Source organism: Aptenodytes patagonicus, chromosome 7 (assembly GCF_965638725.1).
Source record: "Aptenodytes patagonicus chromosome 7, bAptPat1.pri.cur, whole genome shotgun sequence".
Lineage (NCBI taxonomy): Eukaryota > Metazoa > Chordata > Aves > Sphenisciformes > Spheniscidae > Aptenodytes > Aptenodytes patagonicus.
The window spans coordinates 64,256,748-64,277,672 of record NC_134955.1 but is presented as its reverse complement, the minus strand read 5'-3'; the positions used below and the strand labels follow the sequence as shown (position 1 = coordinate 64,277,672).

At 59.1% G+C, this 20,925-nt stretch overlaps 8 protein-coding genes across 8 annotated transcripts; all 8 read right to left on the bottom strand.

Moving 5' to 3' along the window:
• Positions 1-400: 400 nt before the first annotated feature.
• On the bottom strand, positions 401-1,567 carry LOC143162964 (inositol 1,4,5-trisphosphate receptor-interacting protein-like 1). Its single transcript, XM_076343540.1, has 2 exons — positions 1,165-1,567; positions 401-1,098 (listed from the first exon to the last, which is right to left on the bottom strand). The coding sequence occupies exons 1-2, from the start codon at positions 1,565-1,567 to the stop codon at positions 452-454; spliced, it is 1,050 nt and encodes a 349-aa protein (XP_076199655.1). The 3' UTR covers positions 401-451.
• A 1,431-nt stretch (positions 1,568-2,998) lies between these two features.
• On the bottom strand, positions 2,999-4,171 carry LOC143162963 (inositol 1,4,5-trisphosphate receptor-interacting protein-like 1). Its single transcript, XM_076343539.1, has 2 exons — positions 3,778-4,171; positions 2,999-3,696 (listed from the first exon to the last, which is right to left on the bottom strand). Exons 1-2 carry the CDS (start codon positions 4,169-4,171, stop codon positions 3,050-3,052), a joined length of 1,041 nt encoding a protein of 346 aa, XP_076199654.1. The 3' UTR covers positions 2,999-3,049.
• A 1,429-nt stretch (positions 4,172-5,600) lies between these two features.
• On the bottom strand, positions 5,601-6,773 carry LOC143162962 (inositol 1,4,5-trisphosphate receptor-interacting protein-like 1). The gene is made up of 2 exons (XM_076343538.1): positions 6,371-6,773; positions 5,601-6,298 (listed from the first exon to the last, which is right to left on the bottom strand). The coding sequence occupies exons 1-2, from the start codon at positions 6,771-6,773 to the stop codon at positions 5,652-5,654; spliced, it is 1,050 nt and encodes a 349-aa protein (XP_076199653.1). The 3' UTR covers positions 5,601-5,651.
• Positions 6,774-8,202: 1,429 nt separating this feature from the next.
• On the bottom strand, positions 8,203-9,363 carry LOC143162961 (inositol 1,4,5-trisphosphate receptor-interacting protein-like 1). The gene is made up of 2 exons (XM_076343537.1): positions 9,021-9,363; positions 8,203-8,927 (listed from the first exon to the last, which is right to left on the bottom strand). Exons 1-2 carry the CDS (start codon positions 9,361-9,363, stop codon positions 8,254-8,256), a joined length of 1,017 nt encoding a protein of 338 aa, XP_076199652.1. The 3' UTR covers positions 8,203-8,253.
• Positions 9,364-10,792: 1,429 nt separating this feature from the next.
• Positions 10,793-11,966, bottom strand: LOC143162960 (inositol 1,4,5-trisphosphate receptor-interacting protein-like 1). The gene is made up of 2 exons (XM_076343535.1): positions 11,624-11,966; positions 10,793-11,517 (listed from the first exon to the last, which is right to left on the bottom strand). The coding sequence occupies exons 1-2, from the start codon at positions 11,964-11,966 to the stop codon at positions 10,844-10,846; spliced, it is 1,017 nt and encodes a 338-aa protein (XP_076199650.1). The 3' UTR covers positions 10,793-10,843.
• Positions 11,967-13,395: 1,429 nt separating this feature from the next.
• LOC143162959 (inositol 1,4,5-trisphosphate receptor-interacting protein-like 1) lies at positions 13,396-14,556 on the bottom strand. Its single transcript, XM_076343534.1, has 2 exons — positions 14,214-14,556; positions 13,396-14,120 (listed from the first exon to the last, which is right to left on the bottom strand). Exons 1-2 carry the CDS (start codon positions 14,554-14,556, stop codon positions 13,447-13,449), a joined length of 1,017 nt encoding a protein of 338 aa, XP_076199649.1. The 3' UTR covers positions 13,396-13,446.
• Positions 14,557-15,985: 1,429 nt separating this feature from the next.
• Positions 15,986-17,164, bottom strand: LOC143162958 (inositol 1,4,5-trisphosphate receptor-interacting protein-like 1). Its single transcript, XM_076343533.1, has 2 exons — positions 16,822-17,164; positions 15,986-16,710 (listed from the first exon to the last, which is right to left on the bottom strand). The coding sequence occupies exons 1-2, from the start codon at positions 17,162-17,164 to the stop codon at positions 16,037-16,039; spliced, it is 1,017 nt and encodes a 338-aa protein (XP_076199648.1). The 3' UTR covers positions 15,986-16,036.
• Positions 17,165-18,626: 1,462 nt separating this feature from the next.
• Positions 18,627-19,190, bottom strand: LOC143162957 (inositol 1,4,5-trisphosphate receptor-interacting protein-like 1; the record flags this gene model as incomplete). The annotated part of the gene is made up of 1 exon (XM_076343532.1): positions 18,627-19,190. A coding segment is annotated over one exon (546 nt), but the record flags the coding sequence as incomplete, so codon positions are not given.
• Positions 19,191-20,925: the final 1,735 nt, after the last annotated feature.

The following is a 20,925-nucleotide window of genomic DNA, read 5'->3' as shown; positions in this document are numbered from 1 at the left end:
CCCCCGTCCTGCTGAGGAGGGGGAATGAGAGAGCGGCTTGGTGGGCACCTGGCAGCCAGCCAGGGTTAACCCACCACGTCAGCAGAGGTTCGTCACCTGGCTCCTGGCTCTCTGCAGCCTGGTGTAAGCTATGCAACTTCTTTCCACCCCGCTACGGTCACATCCCAAGAGAGTTAATGGCTGGCGCATCCAGCCCCCGTTCCTTCTTCTCTCAGCGCATTTACAAGCAGCTTTTAAAAAACAGAGAGATTTATTGGCATCTTTGCCCAGGCTAAAGGTCCCGGAGGGAATGGAGTCTCGTGAAAGAGGGTGGGCAGTCGCTGTCCAGGTGGTAACGCAGTCTCTGTCGCAAGCCTCCTTGCAGCGAGCGGCCTCTTCGGCCACCTCATGCTCTCTCTTTGGCTCGCTCTCTCTTCGGCCACCTCGCACTGCTGGTACCACTGACGTCTGCCTACTCCATGCTCACGAGCGTGTCCGAGTTGCCTTGCTGCACCGCCAAGATCAGCTCAATGGAGAGGGGTCTCTCGAAGGCGTTGGTTAGCTTGAGCTTGCAGAAGCGTGTGGAGGGCAGCACCGTTACCTTGCCCCTGGTCATCAGAGGCGCAGCAACGCAGGCTGCTGTCATCAGCTCCTGGAGCCAGAAGGTGGTTTTCTGCACGTTGAGGTACGAGCCGGTGCAGAGGGTTTGTAGGAGGCTGGCTTCCTGACTGCTCATCAGCTCGTCCTCAGGGTGGTGGAGGAAGCAGAGCGTGTCCCCCAGCCGCCGCTCCCCTGTGCACGTGCACTCCAGCTCCACACGCAGGCGGGAGCTCCTCACCAGCATCTCCCCTTCGGTGCCCAGCTCGAGGTGGAAGGAGTGCCCGGGGGGTGGCTTCAGGGGCACAAGCAGGCGACAGACAAGGTCTTCTCCACAGGCATTCCAGCCTTCTAGGAAGCCGCCCACCCCGACAGCTGGCTGCAGCCGCGGCATGAAGTCGTTGCCGGAGAGGATTCGGCAGACCCCGAGAAGGTCGTTCACCAGCTTTTCCACCACTGCACATGTTCTTTGCCTGTTCGGCAGTGGCCACGATGTGTACTCGTCCAGAAACCTGTCCGTATATAATGGCTCTTCCTCCTCCTCCTCCTTCTCCTCCTCCGCCTTCTCCTCCTCCGCCTTCTCCTCCTCCTCCTCCTTCTCCTCCTCCTCCTCCTCCTCCTCCTCCTCCTCCTCCTCCTCCTCCTCCTCCTCCTCCAGGCTTCTGGAGCTGCCATGCTTGCTGCTGCTTCCTGGCTCACGGCTCCTCTTCCAGAGCCACCAGCAGAGCCAAAAGAGCAGGACCAAGCCTCCAGCAAAAGCCCAGAAGTGCTGCTGCTGCAAGGCAGCAAAGAGCAGGGCTCCCCTGACCGCCCCGCTCAGCTCCTGGGGGCTCTGCTCCATCTCTTCAAGCATCCGAGCCAACTCCTGGGTCAGCTGCTCCACACGCTGCTGCACGTGCTGGCGCACAGCCGCAGCCAGCTCATCTCCGACCTCCAGTGGCGTCTGGATGATGCCCAGCGCACCCAAGGCGAACAGTATCACCAGAGCCATGGCCTGCAGGAGAGGGGAGAGAAGGGGGCTCAGTGGGGCTGGGTGGGGGGAGCGGCAGCGGGAGCCCAGCCCCGGCGCTGGCAGCACTGTGCCCTGCCCACAGCGCTCCCCCCAGCGCCAGGCCCTCGCCTCAGGGTCGGACCCCCCTCCCCGGGGGCCTGCGTTTCTGCCCCGGCCCTCGTCCAGCCCAGCCCAACCTCCCCACTGCGTGCGCACTCACCGCTGGCCCAGGCCGTACTGGCGCAGCGCTGCCTGCTGTTGGCCCTGACAACTGCCCCCATTGTGACTCGTCCCTTGTGCTGTCACAGGCGCCAGAGCGCATCACAGGCACGCCCTCGCCTCACCTGGCCTTGCCTGGCCTCGCCTCTCCCCTTCCTTTCTGCTCCATTTACTTTTCTTCTCCCTTTTCTGTTTCCTTTTTTCTTCCCCTCTTTTCTTCTCCCGTTTCTTCGTTTTTTCTCCTGCCTCTTCTTTCTCCTCTTCTCGTCCGTCTCCCTTTTCCCTTCCTTTTCTTCCCTTTTTCTTCTGTATTGTGCCCCACTCCCGCCTTTTCTTTCTTTCCTTATCTTCTACTGTGGAGAGCCCACACCGGACCAGGGTCCTGACGTGAGCTGTGGCTCGTAGAGAGGAGCCAAGACAGGAGCAGGTTGTGTGGGAAGAGCTGTGGCCCGTGGGGGAGCCGCGCCAGAGCAGTCCTCGAAGAACTGCAGCCCGTGGGAAGGACCCGTGGGAAGGACGAATATTATGAACTGACTGCAACCCCCATTCCCCATCCCCTGTGCTGCTCGGTGGCAGGAGGTAAAGGAGTTGGGAGTGAAGGAGTGAGGTTGTGCCTGGGAAGAAGGGGTGGGGGGGATGGGGGAAGGTGTTTTTTAGTTTTGACTTTGCTACCCACCATCCTACCCTGTTTCTGAACGGCAATAAATGAAATTAATTTTCCCCAAGTCGAGTGTGTTTTGCCTGTGACGGTAATTGGTAAGCAACCTCCCTGTCCTTATCTGGACCCACGAGCTTTTTCATCTCATTTCCTCCCCCCGTCCTGCTGAGGAGGGGGAATGAGAGAGCGGCTTGGTGGGCACCTGGCAGCCAGCCAGGGTTAACCCACCACGTCAGCAGAGGTTCGTCACCTGGCTCCTGGCTCTCTGCAGCCTGGTGTAAGCTATGCAACTTCTTTCCACCCCGCTACGGTCACATCCCAAGAGAGTTAATGGCTGGCGCATCCAGCCCCCGTTCCTTCTTCTCTCAGCGCATTTACAAGCAGCTTTTAAAAAACAGAGAGATTTATTGGCATCTTTGCCCAGGCTAAAGGTCCCGGAGGGAATGGAGTCTCGTGAAAGAGGGTGGGCAGTCGCTGTCCAGGTGGTAACGCAGTCTCTGTCGCAAGCCTCCTTGCAGCGAGCGGCCTCTTCGGCCACCTCATGCTCTCTCTTTGGCTCGCTCTCTCTTCGGCCACCTCGCACTGCTGGTACCACTGACGTCTGCCTACTCCATGCTCACGAGCGTGTCCGAGTTGCCTTGCTGCACCGCCAAGATCAGCTCAATGGAGAGGGGTCTCTCGAAGGCGTTGGTTAGCTTGAGCTTGCAGAAGCGTGTGGAGGGCAGCACCGTTACCTTGCCCCTGGTCATCAGAGGCGCAGCAACGCAGGCTGCTGTCATCAGCTCCTGGAGCCAGAAGGTGGTTTTCTGCACGTTGAGGTACGAGCCGGTGCAGAGGGTTTGTAGGAGGCTGGCTTCCTGACTGCTCATCAGCTCGTCCTCAGGGTGGTGGAGGAAGCAGAGCGTGTCCCCCAGCCGCCGCTCCCCTGTGCACGTGCACTCCAGCTCCACACGCAGGCGGGAGCTCCTCACCAGCATCTCCCCTTCGGTGCCCAGCTCGAGGTGGAAGGAGTGCCCGGGGGGTGGCTTCAGGGGCACAAGCAGGCGACAGACAAGGTCTTCTCCACAGGCATTCCAGCCTTCTAGGAAGCCGCCCACCCCGACAGCTGGCTGCAGCCGCGGCATGAAGTCGTTGCCGGAGAGGATTCGGCAGACCCCGAGAAGGTCGTTCACCAGCTTTTCCACCACTGCACATGTTCTTTGCCTGTTCGGCAGTGGCCACGATGTGTACTCGTCCAGAAACCTGTCCGTATATAATGGCTCTTCCTCCTCCTCCTCCTTCTCCTCCTCCGCCTTCTCCTCCTCCGCCTTCTCCTCCTCCTCCTCCTTCTCCTCCTCCTCCTCCTCCTCCTCCTCCTCCTCCTCCTCCTCCTCCTCCTCCTCCTCGTCCTCCAGGCTTCTGGAGCTGCCATGCTTGCTGCTGCTTCCTGGCTCACGGCTCCTCTTCCAGAGCCACCAGCAGAGCCAAAAGAGCAGGACCAAGCCTCCAGCAAAAGCCCAGAAGTGCTGCTGCTGCAAGGCAGCAAAGAGCAGGGCTCCCCTGACCGCCCCGCTCAGCTCCTGGGGGCTCTGCTCCATCTCTTCAAGCATCCGAGCCAACTCCTGGGTCAGCTGCTCCACACGCTGCTGCACGTGCTGGCGCACAGCCGCAGCCAGCTCATCTCCGACCTCCAGTGGCGTCTGGATGATGCCCAGCGCACTCAAGGCGAACAGTATCACCAGAGCCATGGCCTGCAGGAGAGGGGAGAGAAGGGGGCTCAGTGGGGCTGGGTGGGGGGAGCGGCAGCGGGAGCCCAGCCCCGGCGCTGGCAGCACTGTGCCCTGCCCACAGCGCTCCCCCCAGCGCCAGGCCCTCGCCTCAGGGTCGGACCCCCCTCCCCGGGGGCCTGCGTTTCTGCCCCGGCCCTCGTCCAGCCCAGCCCAACCTCCCCACTGCGTGCGCACTCACCGCTGGCCCAGGCCGTACTGGCGCAGCGCTGCCTGCTGTTGGCCCTGACAACTGCCCCCATTGTGACTCGTCCCTTGTGCTGTCACAGGCGCCAGAGCGCATCACAGGCACGCCCTCGCCTCACCTGGCCTTGCCTGGCCTCGCCTCTCCCCTTCCTTTCTGCTCCATTTACTTTTCTTCTCCCTTTTCTGTTTCCTTTTTTCTTCCCCTCTTTTCTTCTCCCGTTTCTTCATTTTTTCTCCTGCCTCTTCTTTCTCCTCTTCTCGTCCGTCTCCCTTTTCCCTTCCTTTTCTTCCCTTTTTCTTCTGTATTGTGCCCCACTCCCGCCTTTTCTTTCTTTCCTTATCTTCTACTGTGGAGAGCCCACACCGGACCAGGGTCCTGACGTGAGCTGTGGCTCGTAGAGAGGAGCCAAGACAGGAGCAGGTTGTGTGGGAAGAGCTGTGGCCCGTGGGGGAGCCGCACCAGAGCAGTCCTCGAAGAACTGCAGACCATGGGAAGGACCCGTGGGAAGGACGAATATTATGAACTGACTGCAACCCCCATTCCCCATCCCCTGTGCTGCTCGGTGGCAGGAGGTAAAGGAGTTGGGAGTGAAGGAGTGAGGTTGTGCCTGGGAAGAAGGGGTGGGGGATGGGGGAAGGTGTTTTTTAGTTTTGACTTTGCTACCCACCATCCTACCCTGTTTCTGAACGGCAATAAATGAAATTAATTTTCCCCAAGTCGAGTGTGTTTTGCCTGTGACGGTAATTGGTAAGCAACCTCCCTGTCCTTATCTGGACCCACGAGCTTTTTCATCTCATTTCCTCCCCCCGTCCTGCTGAGGAGGGGGAATGAGAGAGCGGCTTGGTGGGCACCTGGCAGCCAGCCAGGGTTAACCCACCACGTCAGCAGAGGTTCGTCACCTGGCTCCTGGCTCTCTGCAGCCTGGTGTAAGCTATGCAACTTCTTTCCACCCCGCTACGGTCACATCCCAAGAGAGTTAATGGCTGGCGCATCCAGCCCCCGTTCCTTCTTCTCTCAGCGCATTTACAAGCAGCTTTTAAAAAACAGAGAGATTTATTGGCATCTTTGCCCAGGCTAAAGGTCCCGGAGGGAATGGAGTCTCGTGAAAGAGGGTGGGCAGTCGCTGTCCAGGTGGTAACGCAGTCTCTGTCGCAAGCCTCCTTGCAGCGAGCGGCCTCTTCGGCCACCTCATGCTCTCTCTTTGGCTCGCTCTCTCTTCGGCCACCTCGCACTGCTGGTACCACTGACGTCTGCCTACTCCATGCTCACGAGCGTGTCCGAGTTGCCTTGCTGCACCGCCAAGATCAGCTCGATGGAGAGGGGTCTCTCGAAGGCGTTGGTTAGCTTGAGCTTGCAGAAGCGTGTGGAGGGCAGCACCGTTACCTTGCCCCTGGTCATCAGAGGCGCAGCAACGCAGGCTGCTGTCATCAGCTCCTGGAGCCAGAAGGTGGTTTTCTGCACGTTGAGGTACGAGCCGGTGCAGAGGGTTTGTAGGAGGCTGGCTTCCTGACTGCTCATCAGCTCGTCCTCAGGGTGGTGGAGGAAGCAGAGCGTGTCCCCCAGCCGCCGCTCCCCTGTGCACGTGCACTCCAGCTCCACACGCAGGCGGGAGCTCCTCACCAGCATCTCCCCTTCGGTGCCCAGCTCGAGGTGGAAGGAGTGCCCGGGGGGTGGCTTCAGGGGCACAAGCAGGCGACAGACAAGGTCTTCTCCACAGGCATTCCAGCCTTCTAGGAAGCCGCCCACCCCGACAGCTGGCTGCAGCCGCGGCATGAAGTCGTTGCCGGAGAGGATTCGGCAGACCCCGAGAAGGTCGTTCACCAGCTTTTCCACCACTGCACATGTTCTTTGCCTGTTCGGCAGTGGCCACGATGTGTACTCGTCCAGAAACCTGTCCGTATATAATGGCTCTTCCTCCTCCTCCTCCTTCTCCTCCTCCGCCTTCTCCTCCTCCGCCTTCTCCTCCTCCTCCTCCTTCTCCTCCTCCTCCTCCTCCTCCTCCTCCTCCTCCTCCTCCTCCTCCTCCTCCTCCTCGTCCTCCAGGCTTCTGGAGCTGCCATGCTTGCTGCTGCTTCCTGGCTCACGGCTCCTCTTCCAGAGCCACCAGCAGAGCCAAAAGAGCAGGACCAAGCCTCCAGCAAAAGCCCAGAAGTGCTGCTGCTGCAAGGCAGCAAAGAGCAGGGCTCCCCTGACCGCCCCGCTCAGCTCCTGGGGGCTCTGCTCCATCTCTTCAAGCATCCGAGCCAACTCCTGGGTCAGCTGCTCCACACGCTGCTGCACGTGCTGGCGCACAGCCGCAGCCAGCTCATCTCCGACCTCCAGTGGCGTCTGGATGATGCCCAGCGCACCCAAGGCGAACAGTATCACCAGAGCCATGGCCTGCAGGAGAGGGGAGAGAAGGGGGCTCAGTGGGGCTGGGTGGGGGGAGCGGCAGCGGGAGCCCAGCCCCGGCGCTGGCAGCACTGTGCCCTGCCCACGGCGCTCCCCCCAGCGCCAGGCCCTCGCCTCAGGGTCGGACCCCCCTCCCCGGGGGCCTGCGTTTCTGCCCCGGCCCTCGTCCAGCCCAGCCCAACCTCCCCGCTGCGTGCGCACTCACCGCTGGCCCAGGCCGTACTGGCGCAGCGCTGCCTGCTGTTGGCCCTGACAACTGCCCCCATTGTGACTCGTCCCTTGTGCTGTCACAGGCGCCAGAGCGCATCACAGGCACGCCCTCGCCTCACCTGGCCTTGCCTGGCCTCGCCTCTCCCCTTCCTTTCTGCTCCATTTACTTTTCTTCTCCCTTTTCTGTTTCCTTTTTTCTTCCCCTCTTTTCTTCTCCCGTTTCTTCGTTTTTTCTCCTGCCTCTTCTTTCTCCTCTTCTCGTCCGTCTCCCTTTTCCCTTCCTTTTCTTCCCTTTTTCTTCTGTATTGTGCCCCACTCCCGCCTTTTCTTTCTTTCCTTATCTTCTACTGTGGAGAGCCCACACCGGACCAGGGTCCTGACGTGAGCTGTGGCTCGTAGAGAGGAGCCAAGACAGGAGCAGGTTGTGTGGGAAGAGCTGTGGCCCGTGGGGGAGCCGCGCCAGAGCAGTCCTCGAAGAACTGCAGCCCGTGGGAAGGACCCGTGGGAAGGACGAATATTATGAACTGACTGCAACCCCCATTCCCCATCCCCTGTGCTGCTCGGTGGCAGGAGGTAAAGGAGTTGGGAGTGAAGGAGTGAGGTTGTGCCTGGGAAGAAGGGGTGGGGGATGGGGGAAGGTGTTTTTTAGTTTTGACTTTGCTACCCACCATCCTACCCTGTTTCTGAACGGCAATAAATGAAATTAATTTTCCCCAAGTCGAGTGTGTTTTGCCTGTGACGGTAATTGGTAAGCAACCTCCCTGTCCTTATCTGGACCCACGAGCTTTTTCATCTCATTTCCTCCCCCCGTCCTGCTGAGGAGGGGGAATGAGAGAGCGGCTTGGTGGGCACCTGGCAGCCAGCCAGGGTTAACCCACCACGTCAGCAGAGGTTCGTCACCTGGCTCCTGGCTCTCTGCAGCCTGGTGTAAGCTATGCAACTTCTTTCCACCCCGCTACGGTCACATCCCAAGAGAGTTAATGGCTGGCGCATCCAGCCCCAGTTCCTTCTTCTCTCAGCGCATTTACAAGCAGCTTTTAAAAAACAGAGAGATTTATTGGCATCTTTGCCCAGGCTAAAGGTCCCGGAGGGAATGGAGTCTCGTGAAAGAGGGTGGGCAGTCGCTGTCCAGGTGGTAACGCAGTCTCTGTCGCAAGCCTCCTTGCAGCGAGCGGCCTCTTCGGCCACCTCATGCTCTCTCTTTGGCTCGCTCTCTCTTCGGCCACCTCGCACTGCTGGTACCACTGACGTCTGCCTACTCCATGCTCACGAGCGTGTCCGAGTTGCCTTGCTGCACCGCCAAGATCAGCTCAATGGAGAGGGGTCTCTCGAAGGCGTTGGTTAGCTTGAGCTTGCAGAAGCGTGTGGAGGGCAGCACCGTTACCTTGCCCCTGGTCATCAGAGGCGCAGCAACGCAGGCTGCTGTCATCAGCTCCAGGAGCCAGAAGGTGGTTTTCTGCACGTTGAGGTACGAGCCGGTGCAGAGGGTTTGTAGGAGGCTGGCTTCCTGACTGCTCATCAGCTCGTCCTCAGGGTGGTGGAGGAAGCAGAGCGTGTCCCCCAGCCGCCGCTCCCCTGTGCACGTGCACTCCAGCTCCACACGCAGGCGGGAGCTCCTCACCAGCATCTCCCCTTCGGTGCCCAGCTCGAGGTGGAAGGAGTGCCCGGGGGGTGGCTTCAGGGGCACAAGCAGGCGACAGACAAGGTCTTCTCCACAGGCATTCCAGCCTTCTAGGAAGCCGCCCACCCCGACAGCTGGCTGCAGCCGCGGCATGAAGTCGTTGCCGGAGAGGATTCGGCAGACCCCGAGAAGGTCGTTCACCAGCTTTTCCACCACTGCACATGTTCTTTGCCTGTTCGGCAGTGGCCACGATGTGTACTCGTCCAGAAACCTGTCCGTATATAATGGCTCTTCCTCCTCCTCCTCCTTCTCCTCCTCCGCCTTCTCCTCCTCCGCCTTCTCCTCCTCCTCCTCCTTCTCCTCCTCCTCCTCCTCCTCCTCCTCCTCCTCCTCCTCCTCCTCCTCCTCCAGGCTTCTGGAGCTGCCATGCTTGCTGCTGCTTCCTGGCTCACGGCTCCTCTTCCAGAGCCACCAGCAGAGCCAAAAGAGCAGGACCAAGCCTCCAGCAAAAGCCCAGAAGTGCTGCTGCTGCAAGGCAGCAAAGAGCAGGGCTCCCCTGACCGCCCCGCTCAGCTCCTGGGGGCTCTGCTCCATCTCTTCAAGCATCCGAGCCAACTCCTGGGTCAGCTGCTCCACACGCTGCTGCACGTGCTGGCGCACAGCCGCAGCCAGCTCATCTCCGACCTCCAGTGGCGTCTGGATGATACCCAGCGCACTCAAGGCGAACAGTATCACCAGAGCCATGGCCTGCAGGAGAGGGGAGAGAAGGGGGCTCAGTGGGGCTGGGTGGGGGGAGCGGCGGCGGGAGCCCAGCCCCGGCGCTGGCAGCACTGTGCCCTGCCCACGGCGCTCCCCCCAGCGCCAGGCCCTCGCCTCAGGGTCGGACCCCCCTCCCCGGGGGCCTGCGTTTCTGCCCCGGCCCTCGTCCAGCCCAGCCCAACCTCCCCGCTGCGTGCGCACTCACCGCTGGCCCAGGCCGTACTGGCGCAGCGCTGCCTGCTGTTGGCCCTGACAACTGCCCCCACTGTGACTCGTCCCTTGTGCTGTCACAGGCGCCAGAGCGCATCACAGGCACGCCCTCGCCTCACCTGGCCTTGCCTGGCCTCGCCTCTCCCCTTCCTTTCTGCTCCATTTACTTTTCTTCTCCCTTTTCTGTTTCCTTTTTTCTTCCCCTCTTTTCTTCTCCCGTTTCTTCGTTTTTTCTCCTGCCTCTTCTTTCTCCTCTTCTCGTCCGTCTCCCTTTTCCCTTCCTTTTCTTCCCTTTTTCTTCTGTATTGTGCCCCACTCCCGCCTTTTCTTTCTTTCCTTATCTTCTACTGTGGAGAGCCCACACCGGACCAGGGTCCTGACGTGAGCTGTGGCTCGTGGAGAGGAGCCAAGACAGGAGCAGGTTGTGTGGGAAGAGCTGTGGCCCGTGGGGGAGCCGCGCCAGAGCAGTCCTCGAAGAACTGCAGCCCGTGGGAAGGACCCGTGGGAAGGACGAATATTATGAACTGACTGCAACCCCCATTCCCCATCCCCTGTGCTGCTCGGTGGCAGGAGGTAAAGGAGTTGGGAGTGAAGGAGTGAGGTTGTGCCTGGGAAGAAGGGGTGGGGGATGGGGGAAGGTGTTTTTTAGTTTTGACTTTGCTACCCACCATCCTACCCTGTTTCTGAACGGCAATAAATGAAATTAATTTTCCCTAAGTCGAGTGTGTTTTGCCTGTGACGGTAATTGGTAAGCAACCTCCCTGTCCTTATCTGGACCCACGAGCTTTTTCATCTCATTTCCTCCCCCCGTCCTGCTGAGGAGGGGGAATGAGAGAGCGGCTTGGTGGGCACCTGGCAGCCAGCCAGGGTTAACCCACCACGTCAGCAGAGGTTCGTCACCTGGCTCCTGGCTCTCTGCAGCCTGGTGTAAGCTATGCAACTTCTTTCCACCCCGCTACGGTCACATCCCAAGAGAGTTAATGGCTGGCGCATCCAGCCCCCGTTCCTTCTTCTCTCAGCGCATTTACAAGCAGCTTTTAAAAAACAGAGAGATTTATTGGCATCTTTGCCCAGGCTAAAGGTCCCGGAGGGAATGGAGTCTCGTGAAAGAGGGTGGGCAGTCGCTGTCCAGGTGGTAACGCAGTCTCTGTCGCAAGCCTCCTTGCAGCGAGCGGCCTCTTCGGCCACCTCATGCTCTCTCTTTGGCTCGCTCTCTCTTCGGCCACCTCGCACTGCTGGTACCACTGACGTCTGCCTACTCCATGCTCACGAGCGTGTCCGAGTTGCCTTGCTGCACCGCCAAGATCAGCTCGATGGAGAGGGGTCTCTCGAAGGCGTTGGTTAGCTTGAGCTTGCAGAAGCGTGTGGAGGGCAGCACCGTTACCTTGCCCCTGGTCATCAGAGGCGCAGCAACGCAGGCTGCTGTCATCAGCTCCTGGAGCCAGAAGGTGGTTTTCTGCACGTTGAGGTACGAGCCGGTGCAGAGGGTTTGTAGGAGGCTGGCTTCCTGACTGCTCATCAGCTCGTCCTCAGGGTGGTGGAGGAAGCAGAGCGTGTCCCCCAGCCGCCGCTCCCCTGTGCACGTGCACTCCAGCTCCACACGCAGGCGGGAGCTCCTCACCAGCATCTCCCCTTCGGTGCCCAGCTCGAGGTGGAAGGAGTGCCCGGGGGGTGGCTTCAGGGGCACAAGCAGGCGACAGACAAGGTCTTCTCCACAGGCATTCCAGCCTTCTAGGAAGCCGCCCACCCCGACAGCTGGCTGCAGCCGCGGCATGAAGTCGTTGCCGGAGAGGATTCGGCAGACCCCGAGAAGGTCGTTCACCAGCTTTTCCACCACTGCACATGTTCTTTGCCTGTTCGGCAGTGGCCACGATGTGTACTCGTCCAGAAACCTGTCCGTATATAATGGCTCTTCCTCCTCCTCCTCCTTCTCCTCCTCCGCCTTCTCCTCCTCCGCCTTCTCCTCCTCCTCCTCCTTCCTCCTCCTCCTCCTCCTCCTCCTCCTCCTCCTCCTCCTCCTCCTCCTCCTCCTCCTCGTCCTCCAGGCTTCTGGAGCTGCCATGCTTGCTGCTGCTTCCTGGCTCACGGCTCCTCTTCCAGAGCCACCAGCAGAGCCAAAAGAGCAGGACCAAGCCTCCAGCAAAAGCCCAGAAGTGCTGCTGCTGCAAGGCAGCAAAGAGCAGGGCTCCCCTGACCGCCCCGCTCAGCTCCTGGGGGCTCTGCTCCATCTCTTCAAGCATCCGAGCCAACTCCTGGGTCAGCTGCTCCACACGCTGCTGCACGTGCTGGCGCACAGCCGCAGCCAGCTCATCTCCGACCTCCAGTGGCGTCTGGATGATGCCCAGCGCACCCAAGGCGAACAGTATCACCAGAGCCATGGCCTGCAGGAGAGGGGAGAGAAGGGGGCTCAGTGGGGCTGGGTGGGGGGAGCGGCAGCGGGAGCCCAGCCCCGGCGCTGGCAGCACTGTGCCCTGCCCACGGCGCTCCCCCCAGCGCCAGGCCCTCGCCTCAGGGTCGGACCCCCCTCCCCGGGGGCCTGCGTTTCTGCCCCGGCCCTCGTCCAGCCCAGCCCAACCTCCCCGCTGCGTGCGCACTCACCGCTGGCCCAGGCCGTACTGGCGCAGCGCTGCCTGCTGTTGGCCCTGACAACTGCCCCCATTGTGACTCGTCCCTTGTGCTGTCACAGGCGCCAGAGCGCATCACAGGCACGCCCTCGCCTCACCTGGCCTTGCCTGGCCTCGCCTCTCCCCTTCCTTTCTGCTCCATTTACTTTTCTTCTCCCTTTTCTGTTTCCTTTTTTCTTCCCCTCTTTTCTTCTCCCGTTTCTTCGTTTTTTCTCCTGCCTCTTCTTTCTCCTCTTCTCGTCCGTCTCCCTTTTCCCTTCCTTTTCTTCCCTTTTTCTTCTGTATTGTGCCCCACTCCCGCCTTTTCTTTCTTTCCTTATCTTCTACTGTGGAGAGCCCACACCGGACCAGGGTCCTGACGTGAGCTGTGGCTCGTAGAGAGGAGCCAAGACAGGAGCAGGTTGTGTGGGAAGAGCTGTGGCCCGTGGGGGAGCCGCGCCAGAGCAGTCCTCGAAGAACTGCAGCCCGTGGGAAGGACCCGTGGGAAGGACGAATATTATGAACTGACTGCAACCCCCATTCCCCATCCCCTGTGCTGCTCGGTGGCAGGAGGTAAAGGAGTTGGGAGTGAAGGAGTGAGGTTGTGCCTGGGAAGAAGGGGTGGGGGATGGGGGAAGGTGTTTTTTAGTTTTGACTTTGCTACCCACCATCCTACCCTGTTTCTGAACGGCAATAAATGAAATTAATTTTCCCCAAGTCGAGTGTGTTTTGCCTGTGACGGTAATTGGTAAGCAACCTCCCTGTCCTTATCTGGACCCACGAGCTTTTTCATCTCATTTCCTCCCCCCGTCCTGCTGAGGAGGGGGAATGAGAGAGCGGCTTGGTGGGCACCTGGCAGCCAGCCAGGGTTAACCCACCACGTCAGCAGAGGTTCGTCACCTGGCTCCTGGCTCTCTGCAGCCTGGTGTAAGCTATGCAACTTCTTTCCACCCCGCTACGGTCACATCCCAAGAGAGTTAATGGCTGGCGCATCCAGCCCCCGTTCCTTCTTCTCTCAGCGCATTTACAAGCAGCTTTTAAAAAACAGAGAGATTTATTGGCATCTTTGCCCAGGCTAAAGGTCCCGGAGGGAATGGAGTCTCGTGAAAGAGGGTGGGCAGTCGCTGTCCAGGTGGTAACGCAGTCTCTGTCGCAAGCCTCCTTGCAGCGAGCGGCCTCTTCGGCCACCTCATGCTCTCTCTTTGGCTCGCTCTCTCTTCGGCCACCTCGCACTGCTGGTACCACTGACGTCTGCCTACTCCATGCTCACGAGCGTGTCCGAGTTGCCTTGCTGCACCGCCAAGATCAGCTCAATGGAGAGGGGTCTCTCGAAGGCGTTGGTTAGCTTGAGCTTGCAGAAGCGTGTGGAGGGCAGCACCGTTACCTTGCCCCTGGTCATCAGAGGCGCAGCAACGCAGGCTGCTGTCATCAGCTCCAGGAGCCAGAAGGTGGTTTTCTGCACGTTGAGGTACGAGCCGGTGCAGAGGGTTTGTAGGAGGCTGGCTTCCTGACTGCTCATCAGCTCGTCCTCAGGGTGGTGGAGGAAGCAGAGCGTGTCCCCCAGCCGCCGCTCCCCTGTGCACGTGCACTCCAGCTCCACACGCAGGCGGGAGCTCCTCACCAGCATCTCCCCTTCGGTGCCCAGCTCGAGGTGGAAGGAGTGCCCGGGGGGTGGCTTCAGGGGCACAAGCAGGCGACAGACAAGGTCTTCTCCACAGGCATTCCAGCCTTCTAGGAAGCCGCCCACCCCGACAGCTGGCTGCAGCCGCGGCATGAAGTCGTTGCCGGAGAGGATTCGGCAGACCCCGAGAAGGTCGTTCACCAGCTTTTCCACCACTGCACATGTTCTTTGCCTGTTCGGCAGTGGCCACGATGTGTACTCGTCCAGAAACCTGTCCGTATATAATGGCTCTTCCTCCTCCTCCTCCTTCTCCTCCTCCGCCTTCTCCTCCTCCGCCTTCTCCTCCTCCTCCTCCTTCTCCTCCTCCTCCTCCTCCTCCTCCTCCTCCTCCTCCTCCTCCTCCTCCTCCAGGCTTCTGGAGCTGCCATGCTTGCTGCTGCTTCCTGGCTCACGGCTCCTCTTCCAGAGCCACCAGCAGAGCCAAAAGAGCAGGACCAAGCCTCCAGCAAAAGCCCAGAAGTGCTGCTGCTGCAAGGCAGCAAAGAGCAGGGCTCCCCTGACCGCCCCGCTCAGCTCCTGGGGGCTCTGCTCCATCTCTTCAAGCATCCGAGCCAACTCCTGGGTCAGCTGCTCCACACGCTGCTGCACGTGCTGGCGCACAGCCGCAGCCAGCTCATCTCCGACCTCCAGTGGCGTCTGGATGATACCCAGCGCACTCAAGGCGAACAGTATCACCAGAGCCATGGCCTGCAGGAGAGGGGAGAGAAGGGGGCTCAGTGGGGCTGGGTGGGGGGAGCGGCGGCGGGAGCCCAGCCCCGGCGCTGGCAGCACTGTGCCCTGCCCACGGCGCTCCCCCCAGCGCCAGGCCCTCGCCTCAGGGTCGGACCCCCCTCCCCGGGGGCCTGCGTTTCTGCCCCGGCCCTCGTCCAGCCCAGCCCAACCTCCCCGCTGCGTGCGCACTCACCGCTGGCCCAGGCCGTACTGGCGCAGCGCTGCCTGCTGTTGGCCCTGACAACTGCCCCCACTGTGACTCGTCCCTTGTGCTGTCACAGGCGCCAGAGCGCATCACAGGCACGCCCTCGCCTCACCTGGCCTTGCCTGGCCTCGCCTCTCCCCTTCCTTTCTGCTCCATTTACTTTTCTTCTCCCTTTTCTGTTTCCTTTTTTCTTCCCCTCTTTTCTTCTCCCGTTTCTTCGTTTTTTCTCCTGCCTCTTCTTTCTCCTCTTCTCGTCCGTCTCCCTTTTCCCTTCCTTTTCTTCCCTTTTTCTTCTGTATTGTGCCCCACTCCCGCCTTTTCTTTCTTTCCTTATCTTCTACTGTGGAGAGCCCACACCGGACCAGGGTCCTGACGTGAGCTGTGGCTCGTGGAGAGGAGCCAAGACAGGAGCAGGTTGTGTGGGAAGAGCTGTGGCCCGTGGGGGAGCCGCGCCAGAGCAGTCCTCGAAGAACTGCAGCCCGTGGGAAGGACCCGTGGGAAGGACGAATATTATGAACTGACTGCAACCCCCATTCCCCATCCCCTGTGCTGCTCGGTGGCAGGAGGTAAAGGAGTTGGGAGTGAAGGAGTGAGGTTGTGCCTGGGAAGAAGGGGTGGGGGATGGGGGAAGGTGTTTTTTAGTTTTGACTTTGCTACCCACCATCCTACCCTGTTTCTGAACGGCAATAAATGAAATTAATTTTCCCTAAGTCGAGTGTGTTTTGCCTGTGACGGTAATTGGTAAGCAACCTCCCTGTCCTTATCTGGACCCACGAGCTTTTTCATCTCATTTCCTCCCCCCGTCCTGCTGAGGAGGGGGAATGAGAGAGCGGCTTGGTGGGCACCTGGCAGCCAGCCAGGGTTAACCCACCACGTCAGCAGAGGTTCGTCACCTGGCTCCTGGCTCTCTGCAGCCTGGTGTAAGCTATGCAACTTCTTTCCACCCCGCTACGGTCACATCCCAAGAGAGTTAATGGCTGGCGCATCCAGCCCCCGTTCCTTCTTCTCTCAGCGCATTTACAAGCAGCTTTTAAAAAACAGAGAGATTTATTGGCATCTTTGCCCAGGCTAAAGGTCCCGGAGGGAATGGAGTCTCGTGAAAGAGGGTGGGCAGTCGCTGTCCAGGTGGTAACGCAGTCTCTGTCGCAAGCCTCCTTGCAGCGAGCGGCCTCTTCGGCCACCTCATGCTCTCTCTTTGGCTCGCTCTCTCTTCGGCCACCTCGCACTGCTGGTACCACTGACGTCTGCCTACTCCATGCTCACGAGCGTGTCCGAGTTGCCTTGCTGCACCGCCAAGATCAGCTCAATGGAGAGGGGTCTCTCGAAGGCGTTGGTTAGCTTGAGCTTGCAGAAGCGTGTGGAGGGCAGCACCGTTACCTTGCCCCTGGTCATCAGAGGCGCAGCAACGCAGGCTGCTGTCATCAGCTCCTGGAGCCAGAAGGTGGTTTTCTGCACGTTGAGGTACGAGCCGGTGCAGAGGGTTTGTAGGAGGCTGGCTTCCTGACTGCTCATCAGCTCGTCCTCAGGGTGGTGGAGGAAGCAGAGCATGTCCCCCAGCCGCCGCTCCCCTGTGCACGTGCACTCCAGCTCCACACGCAGGCGGGAGCTCCTCACCAGCGTCTCCCCTTCGGTGCCCAGCTCGAGGTGGAAGGAGTGCCCGGGGGGTGGCTTCAGGGGCACAAGCAGGCGACAGACAAGGTCTTCTCCACAGGCATTCCAGCCTTCTAGGAAGCCGCCCACCCCGACAGCTGGCTGCAGCCGCGGCATGAAGTCGTTGCCGGAGAGGATTCGGCAGACCCCGAGAAGGTCGTTCACCAGCTTTTCCACCACTGCACATGTTCTTTGCCTGTTCGGCAGTGGCCACGATGTGTACTCGTCCAGAAACCTGTCCGTATATAATGGCTCTTCCTCCTCCTCCTCCTTCTCCTCCTCCGCCTTCTCCTCCTCCGCCTTCTCCTCCTCCTCCTCCTTCTCCTCCTCCTCCTCCTCCTCCTCCTCCTCCTCCTCCTCCTCCTCCTCCTCCTCCTCCTCCTCGTCCTCCAGGCTTCTGGAGCTGCCATGCTTGCTGCTGCTTCCTGGCTCACGGCTCCTCTTCCAGAGCCACCAGCAGAGCCAAAAGAGCAGGACCAAGCCTCCAGCAAAAGCCCAGAAGTGCTGCTGCTGCAAGGCAGCAAAGAGCAGGGCTCCCCTGACCGCCCCGCTCAGCTCCTGGGGGCTCTGCTCCATCTCTTCAAGCATCCGAGCCAACTCCTGGGTCAGCTGCTCCACACGCTGCTGCACGTGCTGGCGCACAGCCGCAGCCAGCTCATCTCCGACCTCCAGTGGCGTCTGGATGATGCCCAGCGCACCCAAGGCGAACAGTATCACCAGAGCCATGGCCTGCAGGAGAGGGGAGAGAAGGGGGCTCAGTGGGGCTGGGTGGGGGGAGCGGCGGCGGGAGCCCAGCCCCGGCGCTGGCAGCACTGTGCCCTGCCCACGGCGCTCCCCCCAGCGCCAGGCCCTCGCCTCAGGGTCGGACCCCCCTCCCCGGGGGCCTGCGTTTCTGCCCCGGCCCTCGTCCAGCCCAGCCCAACCTCCCCGCTGCGTGCGCACTCACCGCTGGCCCAGGCCGTACTGGCGCAGCGCTGCCTGCTGTTGGCCCTGACAACTGCCCCCATTGTGACTCGTCCCTTGTGCTGTCACAGGCGCCAGAGCGCATCACAGGCACGCCCTCGCCTCACCTGGCCTTGCCTGGCCTCGCCTCTCCCCTTCCTTTCTGCTCCATTTACTTTTCTTCTCCCTTTTCTGTTTCCTTTTTTCTTCCCCTCTTTTCTTCTCCCGTTTCTTCGTTTTTTCTCCTGCCTCTTCTTTCTCCTCTTCTCGTCCGTCTCCCTTTTCCCTTCCTTTTCTTCCCTTTTTCTTCTGTATTGTGCCCCACTCCCGCCTTTTCTTTCTTTCCTTATCTTCTACTGTGGAGAGCCCACACCGGACCAGGGTCCTGACGTGAGCTGTGGCTCGTAGAGAGGAGCCAAGACAGGAGCAGGTTGTGTGGGAAGAGCTGTGGCCCGTGGGGGAGCCGCGCCAGAGCAGTCCTCGAAGAACTGCAGCCCGTGGGAAGGACCCGTGGGAAGGACGAATATTATGAACTGACTGCAACCCCCATTCCCCATCCCCTGTGCTGCTCGGTGGCAGGAGGTAAAGGAGTTGGGAGTGAAGGAGTGAGGTTGTGCCTGGGAAGAAGGGGTGGGGGATGGGGGAAGGTGTTTTTTAGTTTTGACTTTGCTACCCACCATCCTACCCTGTTTCTGAACGGCAATAAATGAAATTAATTTTCCCCAAGTCGAGTGTGTTTTGCCTGTGACGGTAATTGGTAAGCAACCTCCCTGTCCTTATCTGGACCCACGAGCTTTTTCATCTCATTTCCTCCCCCCGTCCTGCTGAGGAGGGGGAATGAGAGAGCGGCTTGGTGGGCACCTGGCAGCCAGCCAGGGTTAACCCACCACGTCAGCAGAGGTTCGTCACCTGGCTCCTGGCTCTCTGCAGCCTGGTGTAAGCTATGCAACTTCTTTCCACCCCGCTACGGTCACATCCCAAGAGAGTTAATGGCTGGCACATCCAGCCCCAGTTCCTTCTTCTCTCAGCGCATTTACAAGCAGCTTTTAAAAACCAGAGAGATTTATTGGCATCTTTGCCCAGGCTAAAGGTCCCGGAGGGAATGGAGTCTCGTGAAAGAGGGTGGGCAGTCGCTGTCCAGGTGGTAACGCAGTCTCTGTCGCAAGCCTCCTTGCAGCAAGCGGCCTCTTCGGCCACCTCATGCTCTCTCTTTGGCTCGCTCTCTCTTCGGCCACCTCGCACTGCTGGTACCACTGACGTCTGCCTACTCCATGCTCACGAGCGTGTCCGAGTTGCCTTGCTGCACCGCCAAGATCAGCTCGATGGAGAGGGGTCTCTCGAAGGCGTTGGTTAGCTTGAGCTTGCAGAAGCGTGTGGAGGGCAGCACCGTTACCTTGCCCCTGGTCATCAGAGGCGCAGCAACGCAGGCTGCTGTCATCAGCTCCTGGAGCCAGAAGGTGGTTTTCTGCACGTTGAGGTACGAGCCGGTGCAGAGGGTTTGTAGGAGGCTGGCTTCCTGACTGCTCATCAGCTCGTCCTCAGGGTGGTGGAGGAAGCAGAGCGTGCCCCCCAGCCGCCGCTCCCCTGTGCACGTGCACTCCAGCTCCACACGCAGGCGGGAGCTCCTCACCAGCATCTCCCCTTCGGTGCCCAGCTCGAGGTGGAAGGAGTGCCCGGGGGGTGGCTTCAGGGGCACAAGCAGGCGACAGACAAGGTCTTCTCCACAGGCATTCCAGCCTTCTAGGAAGCCGCCCACCCCGACAGCTGGCTGCAGCCGCGGCATGAAGTCATTGCCGGAGAGGAATTTACAGGCTCCTCCTCTCCTCTCCTCTCCTCTCCTCTCCTCTCCTCTCCTCTCCTCTCCTCTCCTCTCCTCTCCTCTCCTCTCCTCTCCTCTCCTCTCCTCTCCTCTCCTCTCCTCTCCTCTCCTCTCGTCTCCTCTCCTCTCCTCGCCTCGCCTCGCCTCGCCTCGCCTCGCCTCGCCTCGCCTCGCCTCGCCTCGCCTCGCCTCGCCTCGCCTCGCCTCTCTCCTCTCTTCTTTCTCTACGTTTTCGTGTAATTAGACAGCAGATGGCAGAGCCTCTTTTTGGAAGTATTTGCAGGGTACCTGCTCGTGTTCCTCCTGGGCAGGGTTCAAACCTAGCTGCATATTTTTGTACATGAGTGTATCCAAAGCTTTGTTAGATGCTCCCCAATCAAATAAATGTGTAGACTATGTTAGAGAGTCTTAAGAAGTGTATGGTAGGTGGTTGGGGAGGAGGAATGAGGTGCAGAACAGAAGTTCTGAAGATCCCTCTGGTCTCAACATCTGCTCCATCATTCCTGCAAGTGGGACAGTCTGGATTTGATAGCCAGTTTTACATTCCTAGAACGGCTGTAATCCCTTCCCCGAAGCACTCTGATCCAAAGCAATGGTGAGTAAGCGTGCACTTCCTTTGACTTTTGGCCAATGATTTCAACTTGCTGAAGTCAGTGGGACTTAGACACAAGATGGGAGATAATCAGGTGCTTAACTGGTTTCCTCATTATTGATGAACTGGTCCTTTATATCAGACGACACAACACAACGACTGAAAGCAATACAAATTCCTGATGTTAAACTGGCCTCTGTGGAGCTCTGTGTATGTGATTGGGAGAGTGTGTTCGGAGGGAGGGACGTTGTTAGGGATTTTTTTTTTTTCAGGTTTTATTCTTTTCCCCTCCAGTTTCTATTCCATCCTCTTCATATTCTGTTTATCTGTCTTTCCCCTGTTCCTAGAACTTGTTTTTTTCATTTGCTTTTTCACAGTACTAAAGTAGTTTTAGTATCTTTAAAACCATTGCAGTCTCTCCTCTTAAAGACTGAGCCCACTTCTAGGAAATCTTAAATGCTGTGTCTCAGATTCCTTATAAACTCAGATGTGGAGGGGGACTAAGTGGAATAAAATGCATTGCTTTCCCCTCACCCCTTGCACTTCTCGGTTGTCTCAGCCAATATAGTCTAGCTGGGTTTTTTTATATAGCTATAATTTTGGAGGCATCAGTTACACTTTACACATTAAAAGTTACCAATCTCTGCACTATGAAGCCTGAATGCATAGCAACACATTTCCTAAAGGTGCCCTATTTGTCATGGATTTCCCAAACCCAAATATGTGTATAACAGTGAGTCTAACACTTCTAGGATGCATCAGACACTCTCTCCATACCCAGATCAATTGCACATCAAATGTATAGCAGATCCAAATTTTCCCAGAAAGAGCAGGATCATTGGTCATGAGTGAAACGTGCTATAGGCAGGGAAACTGTCTGGGAGCTACCACTCCACCCACCCATGAGACACCTGGAGATGTTAGTCAAACATGTAAAAGCCAAGAACTCTGCCTAGATGGAAGAAAAGGGCACTTCCAGCAAAACCTGCTTGGCTCAAATGGGAGCCCAGCATTTCCAGATACGTCTATGAGAAGGTTTGGTATAGCTGAATCAAGAAATGGCTTATGAGAGAGTCGATAGTTTCAAGGTAGACTGTGTGCTGAGACTAGTCATATGGAGAAAAAAGCCAAGGC

What these genes read in the sequence shown, in the direction of transcription:
- LOC143162958 (XM_076343533.1), bottom strand. Translation starts at nt 17,164, where the DNA reads ATGGCTCTGGTGATACTGTTCGCCTTGGGTGCGCTGGGCATCATCCAG. An exon ending in CTCCAGAAGCCTGGAGGACG is followed by an intron (nt 16,711 to 16,821) that starts AGGAGGAGGAGG and finishes CGGAGGAGGAGA; the next exon opens with AGGAGGAGGAGGAGGAAGAG.
- LOC143162963 (XM_076343539.1), bottom strand. Translation starts at nt 4,171, where the DNA reads ATGGCTCTGGTGATACTGTTCGCCTTGAGTGCGCTGGGCATCATCCAG. An exon ending in GGAGGAGGAGGAGGAGGAGG is followed by an intron (nt 3,697 to 3,777) that starts AGGAGAAGGAGG and finishes AAGAGCCATTAT; the next exon opens with ATACGGACAGGTTTCTGGAC.
- LOC143162964 (XM_076343540.1), bottom strand. Translation starts at nt 1,567, where the DNA reads ATGGCTCTGGTGATACTGTTCGCCTTGGGTGCGCTGGGCATCATCCAG. An exon ending in GGAGGAGGAGAAGGAGGAGG is followed by an intron (nt 1,099 to 1,164) that starts AGGAGGAGAAGG and finishes AAGAGCCATTAT; the next exon opens with ATACGGACAGGTTTCTGGAC.
- LOC143162960 (XM_076343535.1), bottom strand. Translation starts at nt 11,966, where the DNA reads ATGGCTCTGGTGATACTGTTCGCCTTGGGTGCGCTGGGCATCATCCAG. An exon ending in CTCCAGAAGCCTGGAGGACG is followed by an intron (nt 11,518 to 11,623) that starts AGGAGGAGGAGG and finishes CGGAGGAGGAGA; the next exon opens with AGGAGGAGGAGGAGGAAGAG.
- LOC143162959 (XM_076343534.1), bottom strand. Translation starts at nt 14,556, where the DNA reads ATGGCTCTGGTGATACTGTTCGCCTTGAGTGCGCTGGGTATCATCCAG. An exon ending in CTCCAGAAGCCTGGAGGAGG is followed by an intron (nt 14,121 to 14,213) that starts AGGAGGAGGAGG and finishes CGGAGGAGGAGA; the next exon opens with AGGAGGAGGAGGAGGAAGAG.
- LOC143162961 (XM_076343537.1), bottom strand. Translation starts at nt 9,363, where the DNA reads ATGGCTCTGGTGATACTGTTCGCCTTGAGTGCGCTGGGTATCATCCAG. An exon ending in CTCCAGAAGCCTGGAGGAGG is followed by an intron (nt 8,928 to 9,020) that starts AGGAGGAGGAGG and finishes CGGAGGAGGAGA; the next exon opens with AGGAGGAGGAGGAGGAAGAG.
- LOC143162962 (XM_076343538.1), bottom strand. Translation starts at nt 6,773, where the DNA reads ATGGCTCTGGTGATACTGTTCGCCTTGGGTGCGCTGGGCATCATCCAG. An exon ending in GGAGGAGGAGGAGGAGAAGG is followed by an intron (nt 6,299 to 6,370) that starts AGGAGGAGGAGG and finishes AAGAGCCATTAT; the next exon opens with ATACGGACAGGTTTCTGGAC.